We start from the raw sequence: 10,630 nt of genomic DNA, 5'->3' as shown, positions 1-10,630 counted from the left end.
TTTTATAAATGGGAAAAGTCAAACAATAACTGATTTTCATTTTTAAAAACTGTGCTTTTATTTTGACATGTAAATCCGGAAGTCAAAATATTTTTGTATTCAGCTGTCGTCAATTGCCTTGATAGGCTGAGTAAGGGGAGCTTTGAATATAATTACATTTATTTGCCGGCCACAATATATATTTCAGAGGCATAAGACATTCAGCTATACATGTATGTCTATGGAGGAATTATTTCAGTATTTTCTTAGGCTGCAGAGTTTGCGACAGTCATCAATCCCTTTACGTTGCCGATGTGGAGCTCGTGGGTCGTTAGGGGTGGGTCTTGGTTGCGAGGGAACCGAGTTTAAGTTTGGCTGTGATTGGTTACTTTCAGCTGATCACCATGTTGTTATGCAGTTACCGCCTACTAGGGTAAAATTATAGGAGTTCCTCAGTCGTAACATCATATGTTATCGCAATCTGTCAGGGGATGACACTGTCGACGACGTCGCACGGAACCATTGGTTGATATATGCAACATCTGAGCAGGGGATTGTGTCCATGATGTGGCAAGCTGATACTTAAAAAATATCCAGGCTTTGTAAGATGTAGCATGCATCATCAACAACTGGGCAGAGGAACATAGCCATAAGTATGTCTAAACCCTCTGTCTATTTCTACAATTTATCTTCTTAAGATCTGTTTTTACACCTAACCCTAAGCACACTACTAACCTTATATCTAAACCTAACCTTACATTAAGATAATAAAACACATTTTTGTTTTCTTTATTTTTATTTACAATATAGCCAATTTCGACTCCGTGGCTGTGTTAACTAGTGACAACCGAGTTCCTTCAGCTTTCTACTCGCAGAGAGCAGAGGCAGGGGCAGAAGGGTTTAAAGTATGTTTTCTCATGACCCACTCATGAGAAATTATACTTCAAAACCATTCTTCTTGAGAAAAGGTATTATGGTGTGCAGATAATTTGATTTCTGCCTGATGTTAACTAAAATGCCGTGAAATTGTTTTTAGTTGCAAGGTAGGCATGAGCCATAAGGATGAAAATAATGAAAAATGCAGCAAACGCTCAAACTTGAAACATATTGATAAAATCATGTCTATGTATTCATTCATCTACACAGTTATTCCTTTATTTAATTATTTTTTGTTTGGCTCTACCCTCTGCTTTGTCTGTTTCAGCCTGTTGACCACGTGTCTGGTCTGCTGAAGGGCCTGGCTGGGGCCACAGTGGCCCTGCTGCTTCTGGGTTTTGGGGCTTCTGATTGGGGCGACCCGGTCGGGAACAGGTCCTGTATCACACTGTGTTTGTAGTCCTTCCACCGGCTGTGTTCCAGGAACACAGTGCACAGCTCGTCGTCGCTACACAGGAAGATAACACAAACGAGGTCATAATAATATATGCCGTTCGGCAGACGCTCTTTTCCAAAGCAACTTACAGTAATGCGTACATTCTCCCTAGCTAGATCTGAGAGGATTAGATAGGTATAAGCAATACAGTGAAAATTCCACCTTGCCCTCTGTGGATTGCTTGCCTTACACCTATCTAGTCCTGAGTCGTCTTAGATCTACACAAACACCTAGAGGGTAGGGGCTAGTGGTTGTTTCTGGTGCCCCGTCTTTTCTATGAATTGCACCAGTAAGGGCAGCCCATCTGAACTGGTATCCATAAGTCTCACCTTGGGTAGGTTTTCTGCAGGGCCTCCAGCTTCTTCATGGTGGTGTTGTCCACCAGCTTGTCAAAGCGAGTCTTCTCCACCCGCAGGATCTCCACGCTCTGGCTGACCAGAGTGAACCTGCGACAGTCTCTCTGCTTCGACGGCATCAGGTACTGGTTCAGACCCTGAACCACATCACACAGCAGATACACGGAACCGTAGAGTTAGAAAACACTAGAGGAAGAGTTTAAGGAAGTGATTACAACTCTATGCCCAGAACACAGCATGCCATGGATGTCATATTATCATGTTATTACATGGTCATCCATGCTGAACACAAGTACCATACAGGTTTCTTCCAATGTTGATGTGGGTAAGGTCTGGACCTTAGGGCTACGTACAAATGTGCCGCTCTGATGAAGGGTGTCGATCAGGAAACAGGCGCTGGTGGGCAGGTCTGCAGGAAGTCCTCTGGGAGGACGTGGAGGATTATTGAGGAGGACTTTGTGTTTTATGACACTGAGGAAGAGTAGAACAGACAGACACAACTTATCACCGGGCAGCGAACTAACTGGACACAGCTGAGATGCAGCCATGTCACTGATGTGTGGTACATCCAGGTAAATACACTGTGGCCAGTTACATTACCTTCCTGGTTGGTTTGTCAGCTCGCCTTTGAATCCATGTGTTGGCAAACATGTACCTCTGCTTACTGAGAGAGAAGAAGAGGGAGAGAGAGAGCGACAGAGAAAGAGAGACAGACATAGACAGAGAGACGGAGAGAGAAAGAGAGACAGACAGACAGAGAGAGAAAGAGAGACAGACAGACAGATAGACAGAGAGAGAAAGAGAGACATAGACAGAGAGATGGAGAGAGAAAGAGAGCGAGATAATGTTACACAAATGTTATAATCTTACTCAAAACTCAATATAAACAACAGACACCTTTTTTTAATAAAAATAAAATAAGTGTTACTCTGGTTGCTATAGGATACAGGGAAAACTGAGGTTGCCTAGAACTTAATGCTGAAATGTGAACTGTGTATATTGTATGCATATTTTGTGTGTCTTCACATTACAGTAGGATTGTATTATAAACACGTGCCAGTACCTGAGTCTGCATACTGTTTTAGGAGGCGTTGGTAGGTACTGCAGGAGGTAAGGTCCACCACTCTCAACACGTCACATTGACCCTGTAATGGAAGTATTTCATCTCAAACATCTCTGCCTGCAACTACATTACCCAACATTCCCCACATGCACTGTAGGCCTACAACTTTGTCCCCCAGTTACCTTGCCAATGAAAATGATGTTGCCCATGTCGTTGGTGTCCTTGACGACCACGTGGCCGTATCGAAATTGCTCGGCCTTGGAATGGTCAGCCATCTGTTCAATGAGAGAGTATGACCAGGAGGACACTAGCTGGAGTGACCTGGGAGAGAAGGGGCACAGAGGTGAATAGTTGCAAAGAGGGGCAATGTGACTCCCGGTGAATGAGAGTTACAAACACTGTTTGTAGTGGGAGTTCAAGGTGCTGCAACACAGACAGCTTTGTAGCAGAAATTCAGGTGGGCCTTCGCTTTTCAGTAGGAAAGTAGGAGTGGTGCTCTGCTCAACAAAGACACGTTTGTAGCAGAAATTCAGGAAGGCCTTCGCTTTTCAGTAGGAAAGTAGGAGTGGTGCTCTGCTCAACAAAGACACGTTTGTAGCAGAAATTCAGGTGGGCCTTCGCTTTTCAGTAGGAAAGTAGGAGTGGTGCTCTGCTCAACAAAGACACGTTTGTAGCAGAAATTCAGGTAGGCCTTCGCTTTTCAGTAGGAAAGTAGGAGTGGTGCTCTGCTCAACAAAGACACGTTTGTAGCAGAAATTCAGGTAGGCCTTCGCTTTTCAGTAGGAAAGTAGGAGTGGTGCTCTGCTCAACAAAGACACGTTTGTAGCAGAAATTCAGGTAGGCCTTCGCTTTTCAGTAGGAAAGTAGGAGTGGTGCTCTGCTCAACAAAGACACGTTTGTAGCAGAAATTCAGGTAGGCCTTCGCTTTTCAGTAGGAAAGTAGGAGTGGTGCTCTGCTCAACAAAGACACGTTTGTAGCAGAAATTCAGGTAGGCCTTCGCTTTCAGTAGGAAAGTAGGAGTGGTGCTCTGCTCAACAAAGACACGTTTGTAGCAGAAATTCAGGTAGGCCTTCGCTTTTCAGTAGGAAAGTAGGAGCGGTGCTCAACAAAGACAGGTTTGCAGGGGTATATATTCAGATCCTAAAACTCATCTCTGGCTGCAGAATCTCACCGGAAGAAGCTGAAGCGATAGTCGAACTCCCTCTTGAGCTCTACGTCCATCTTGTTAGCGAAGAAGTCTTCCTTGTCGACCACCATGAGTTCCGTCTCCTCCATGCACACCACAGTGGCATTCCTCCTCAGCGTTTTGATCAAGGCCACATCCTGACAGACAACAGTTACAGACCATTAATAGTCAGAACAGTCAAAATCACACGATTGCGCCAGTAGCCTGGCAACAGTTAGGTTTGCTATTTCATGTGGTTGAAGCTACTCGTCTGCGTTGCCCATCAGGCTTTGAATGTATGTGAGTTATGACGTTTGCAAGAGCCCAGATATATTTTTCCTAAACACTAAACAATATCACTACTATTCTCACCACTACTACCTCCACTATCACTACTTCGACTATTTGATAATGATATTGCATCTTAAAAAAATTGCTTCTCCTAAAACATAGAATTGTGAGGCCTCACCCCGAAGCTCATGCCCTTCTTGATGAGGATGGGCTCCTTATCCACGAAGGCACTGCTACCGTCGGTGTCCTTGGTGACGGCCAGGAGCCCAGAGAACACAAAGTAGAAGCTGTGTCCCCAATGGCCCTTCTTAATGACCACTCTGCGACGCTCCAACCTGCAGGCATAGCCGCGCGGGGGGGGGGGTTGGTAACTCTTCATTTGTTATGTATTAGGATCCTCATTAGCTGTTGTAAAAGCAGCAGCTACTCTTCCTGGAGTCCACACAAACCATGGAACAGAACATAATACAGAACATTCGACAAGAACAAACTTGTAAAAGCATTATAATGCCTTGTAAACATATTTGTAGTACCTTATGCAGTAATAGTTAAATATAACTGCTGTGATAGGTCTATATTATGGCTTCTTGTTGTGCGTTAATGCTTGTACTCCTGTGTCCATGGGAACCAGGGCTATCGCTCAACGCAAGCCATTTCGATCTACGGTGTCCACAGATCGATTTATAATCGAAAATGTGGGTCGGAACCAGTACCAGAACCGCGCAGGTCCCCTGATCTAAGTGGTTAATGCTTTATTGTACAGTTCAGTATAACGCTCTATGACTGCATCTATAAAGTCCTATGAATGTTAGTAAGGCAATACAACACTTCACAAGAAGCCCCTTCAACTAAAGTGTTAGCGGACTATTATAGCCTCCCAGTAGGTCAATGGCAGCTATACAGGCCAGCAAAGCCCAGTACAGACTAGTAAAACAAGGGTTGTGTTTATTTGACACTAAAAGAAACAAACTGACTGAAACAAGGAGGGACTATACTACCTAGACATTTTCCATTGCGTTCCCTAAGACTGGGGTTTACAAACGTTTTCACTCAGGCCCCCTTCCATGCAGTTGGCACATTTCAGTTGAAGGCATTCAGTTGTACAACTGACTAGGTACCCCCTTTCTTTTCCAGCATTGGGGAACATCCGGGGGCCTCCCTGTGCCATGTCTATTTCTATGGCACAAGCACTGATCATGACATCAACTGTTAACACCCTTCTTGTTGGTGGAGAGAATGTTGCAGGTTTAAAGCTTATTTCCCGCAATTCTACACATTTTGTCACAGGGTGAAAATAACATTTTGCAGTTTTAAAGCTAATTTTCTTGCAATTCTATACATTTCGCCATGTCTAATGTGTATTCATGTGATATTTGAGAGACACAAACATTACCACAAAATCTACGGGCTAAAAAACATTAGCTGACATGAGCTAGTTTCTGACAAGTTATAAATATCTCTCTAAGGTCTGCAATGACTGACATGACAAGAGGAACTGATGATGCAATAACTAATATAGAAATGACACCTTGTGCATTCTACTATTACAACTTTCAAGAGTACGTTTAAAGCCGGACTGAGTTCCTTAATTTAAAAGAAAATACGTTTGGGAACCACTACCCTAAGGAACCCAAGTGATTGACAGGGGATTGACCTCTAACCTCTGATAGCGAACCACCCTGGCCAGAAGGAGTTGCAAGGTTCCACTGTAGCGACGGAACATGCTCACAGAGCTCAGCATGTTGTGAACCAGCAACACCTCCGACTCAGAACGCTCCTCTGGGCACTTCCGCATAATCTCCACCAGCAGGACAGGGATCCGGTCCTGGAATGTTCCAGACATAACGCTACACACGTATACAAGCACAGACATTCACACATAGCATTCACGCTAGACAGAGCACAGACATTCACGCACACAGAAAGAGACATACACGCACATAGCATCACGCTCAGACAGAGACACACACACACACACACCTATGCTCACACACATACGCTCACACACATTCACACACACAGAAAGAGACATACACGCACATAGCACACGCTCAAGACAGAGACATACACGCACATACGCTCAAACACATTCACGCATTCACAGACAGAGACACACACACACACACACACACACGTACGCTCAAACACATACACACAAAGCTTTCACTCACACAGACAGAGAGGCAAAGACACACACACCAACACAGGCAGACACACACACCAAGGAGAACAGCGTTCCTTCCAGTCATAAGCACAGTATGGTCATACCCAGCATAGGTCTTCTAAATCCATACGGTATCGTTACCTCTTTCACTTTGAAGTGGTTCAGGTCAAACACCAGACTTTTACCCTGCAGGAACAGAAATCATTGTTGACTTTCCAGTCTTTCTGGATATCAAAACTGTAGCTTCTGTCTCAATCTCCCATCAAGACCGCTACATAAACCTGGTGGCCTGTTAGTCCAGCAAAACACAGCACCTTATCACTTCCCCTTAACAGTAGCACTCTCCTACACACACACACACGACGCACCGTTCCACCGGCCGGCTGGTTGGTGATGGTCTCCCGGAAGTTGAACTCAATGAATTGGCGATAGTTGGAACGGGATATGAAGTAGCGGCAGAAGCGAGTCATCAGGATGACGCTGTGCACCGCCCACTTAAAACCCAGCTTGCCCCGGCATGGAGCAGCCTGCACCGGGGATGAAAATAACATCTCCGCTGCCTGCTGGAAATGTAAAACCGCCGATGACTAGAGAAGGGAGGGAGACAGAGAGGTCAATACATGGACTGGCTAGAGGAGGGAGACAGAGAGGTCAATACATGGACTGGCTAGAGGAGGGAGACAGAGAGGTCAATACATGGACTGGCTAGAGGAGGGAGACAGAGAGGTCAATACATGGACTGGCTAGAGGAGGGAGACAGAGAGGTCAATACATGGACTGGCTAGAGGAGGGAGACAGGACTGGGGGAGGGAGACAGAGAGGTCAATACATGGACTGGCTAGAGGAGGGAGACAGAGAGGTCAATACATGGACTGGCTAGAGGAGGGAGACAGAGAGGTCAATACATGGACTGGCTAGAGGAGGGAGAGAGAGGTCAATACATGGACATCAATACATGGACTGGCTAGAGGAGGGAGACAGAGAGGTCAATACATGGACTGGCTAGAGGAGGGAGACAGAGAGGTCAATACATGGACTGGCTAGAGGAGGGAGAGAGAGAGGTCAATACATGGACTGGCTAGAGGAGGGAGACAGAGAGGTCAATACATGGACTGGCTAGAGGAGGGAGACAGAGAGGTCAATACATGGACTGGCTAGAGGAGGGAGACAGAGAGGTCAATACATGGACTGGCTAGAGGAGGGAGACAGAGAGGTCAATACATGGACTGGCTAGAGGAGGGAGACAGAGAGGTCAATACATGGACTGGCTAGAGGAGGGAGACAGAGAGGTCAATACATGGACTGGCTAGAGGAGGGAGACAGAGAGGTCAATACATGGACTGGCTAGAGGAGGGAGAGAGAGAGGTCAATACATGGACTGGCTAGAGGAGGGAGAGAGAGAGGTCAATACATGGACTGGCTAGAGGAGGGAGAGAGAGAGGTCAATACATGGACTGGCTAGAGGAGGGAGACAGAGAGGTCAATACATGGACTGGCTAGAGGAGGGAGAGAGAGGGGTCAATACACGGACTGGCTAGAGGAGGGAGACAGAGAGGTCAATACATGGACTGGCTAGAGGAGGAGACAGAGAGGTCAATACATGGACTGGCTAGAGGAGGGAGAGAGAGAGGTCAATATATGGACTGGCTAGAGGAGGGAGAGAGAGGTCAATACATGGACTGGCTAGAGGAGGGAGACAGAGAGATCAATACATGGACTGGCTAGAGGAGGGAGACAGAGAGGTCAATACATGGACTGGCTAGAGGAGGGAGACAGTGAGGTCAATACATGGACTGGCTAGAGGAGGGAGACAGAGAGGTCAATACATGGACTGGCTAGAGGAGGGAGACAGAGAGGTCAATACATGGACTGGCTAGAGGAGGGAGACAGAGAGGTCAATACATGGACTGGCTAGAGGAGGGAGACAGAGAGGTCAAATACATGGACTGGCTAGAGGAGGGAGACAGAGAGGTCAATACATGGACTGGCTAGAGGAGGGAGAGAGAGAGGTCAATACATGGACTGGCTAGAGGAGGGAGAGAGAGAGGTCAATACATGGATTGGCTAGAGGAGGGAGACAGAGAGGTCAATACATGGACTGGCTAGAGGAGGGAGACAGAGAGGTCAATACATGGACTGGCTAGAGGAGGGAGACAGAGAGGTCAATACATGGACTGGCTAGAGGAGGGAGACAGAGAGGTCAATACATGGACTGGCTAGAGGAGGGAGACAGAGAGGTCAATACATGGACTGGCTAGAGGAGGGAGAGAGAGAGGTCAATACATGGACTGGCTAGAGGAGGGAGAGAGAGAGGTCAATACATGGACTGGCTAGAGGAGGGAGAGAGAGAGGTCAATACATGGACTGGCTAGAGGAGGGAGAGAGAGAGGTCAATACATGGACTGGCTAGAGGAGGGAGACAGAGAGGTCAATACATGGACTGGCTAGAGGAGGGAGACAGAGAGGTCAATACATGGACTGGCTAGAGGAGGGAGAGAGAGGTCAATACATGGACTGGCTAGAGGAGGGAGAGAGAGGTCAATACATGGACTGGCTAGAGGAAGGAGAGTGAGGTCAATACATGGACTGGCTAGAGGAGGGAGACAGAGAGGTCAATACATGGACTGGCTAGAGGAGAGAGAGAGAGGTCAATACATGGACTGGCTAGAGGAGGGAGAGAGAGGTCAATACATGGACTGGCTAGAGGAGGGAGACAGAGAGGTCAATACATGGACTGGCTAGAGGAGGGAGAGAGAGGTCAATACATGGACTGTAAGGTCATTGGCATTGTCCCAACATCTTCTCCTAAACACCCATGGTCAGAGGACACAGGTTGGACTGAACTATGAACTAGAGTGGCATACATAACAGTACATGCCGTTGATAAGGGGGGAGGGGTGTATGTGGCCAGATCTGAAGGACTAAACGTGAACTAAGAGAGCCTATGGAGAGCCCTGTTACCATAGAAATACAACTAAGATGGTATAATAATAATGGCTGACAGTTTGTGCCTGCAGTCTCTAACAAATATTCCTATCTAGCTTTCTATATCTATGCACATTACCATATCCTTGAGGTCCGTCTTGGCCTCCTTCGCAGCTGCTGGAAACAGAATGAGATGCTGATCAAATGAACTAATAGCCCTCACCAGGACAAAATGATAGACATACCGGTGGTGGGTATGTTTCTGAGCCACAAGCATTTTTGTAGTGTCTAAGATGTAAATTAAGAAACAATGTGGTTTTACCTTTCTCCACTTTCTCTCCTGTCTCCATTGTCCACTGGTGTCAGGTGGTAGTTGTTTATTTTTGAGATATGGACTCCACCCACTAGAGGTTCCTCTGTGACATCACAGGGTGTATTTTATCACAGCGTCTCAGCCAGGACAGTCATTGTGGAGGTGTCTTCTGAATCCCCCAGGAGAAAGGCCAAGTCCCCCCAGTGGTATACATACCCCAGGTTGACAAGCACAGCGCTAATCCATATTTTAGGCATAGACTATTCAGTGATGTAGCTATGAGTGGGTAGAAGTCAAACCTAACCACTGACACAGGGTCAGATATTTGTTCATCCCCCTAAAGGTTAAGTGGATGTGGGGTAGGATAACCTGATCTAGATCTGTGGTTGGGGGAACCTCTACCTCAAGCAATGCAGTCCTAAACACATTACTGCCAAAAACCACCAATCCCAATGTCAACCTGACCTAACCCTTCAATAACCCCTTATACAGCTTTCTGCTTATTTGGGCTTCAACAGAGATTTCAGAAAGACCATACAAAACTTCCAAAGACAAGAAAAAAATGGCCGTTGTTTTAGAAAAATGGATCATGAATATATTTATAACGCTTCTATAAGGCTCATACAGCTATAACATGTTTGATATGCACTGATACATACAATGTCTCTCATACACATAATCATCAACCACAGAATAAAACACATCAATGTATCATAAACAGTTCACAGATTTCATTAAAACGATACAATTGAGGACCCTCCCATACGTTTATTATGACTCGGAGGACGTGTATAGGGTAGTGCATCTCAAACCACAGTAGTGGTAGTGTTATAGATCTTATTGGATCCCAGGGATTTCACTGGTTGTACGGGGGAGGGATAGCAGCCTGGTCAATCAGACGGACTGCTGAGCTCACGTTTAGTTTCACTTCGGGAATGTGAGCTATCGCGAGATCAGGCTGGTTTCACAAGACAAGAGGAATAACCATAGAACTTCCTCTA

At 46.1% G+C, this 10,630-nt stretch overlaps 1 protein-coding gene across 1 annotated transcript; it reads right to left on the bottom strand.

The window, feature by feature from the left end:
- Nucleotides 1–279: 279 nt before the first annotated feature.
- LOC127906011 (cyclic nucleotide-binding domain-containing protein 2-like) lies at nt 280–9,666 on the bottom strand. Its single transcript, XM_052506440.1, has 13 exons — nt 9,639–9,666; nt 9,456–9,493; nt 6,760–6,978; nt 6,533–6,577; nt 5,889–6,052; nt 4,406–4,562; nt 3,943–4,094; nt 2,953–3,091; nt 2,771–2,852; nt 2,308–2,371; nt 2,061–2,178; nt 1,681–1,844; nt 280–1,363 (listed from the first exon to the last, which is right to left on the bottom strand). Exons 1-13 carry the CDS (start codon nt 9,664–9,666, stop codon nt 1,180–1,182), a joined length of 1,554 nt encoding a protein of 517 aa, XP_052362400.1. The 3' UTR covers nt 280–1,179.
- Nucleotides 9,667–10,630: the final 964 nt, after the last annotated feature.

This window comes from Oncorhynchus keta, unplaced genomic scaffold, assembly GCF_023373465.1.
Source record: "Oncorhynchus keta strain PuntledgeMale-10-30-2019 unplaced genomic scaffold, Oket_V2 Un_contig_26479_pilon_pilon, whole genome shotgun sequence".
NCBI lineage: Eukaryota > Metazoa > Chordata > Actinopteri > Salmoniformes > Salmonidae > Oncorhynchus > Oncorhynchus keta.
This window is presented reverse-complemented; position numbering and strand designations above follow the sequence as displayed.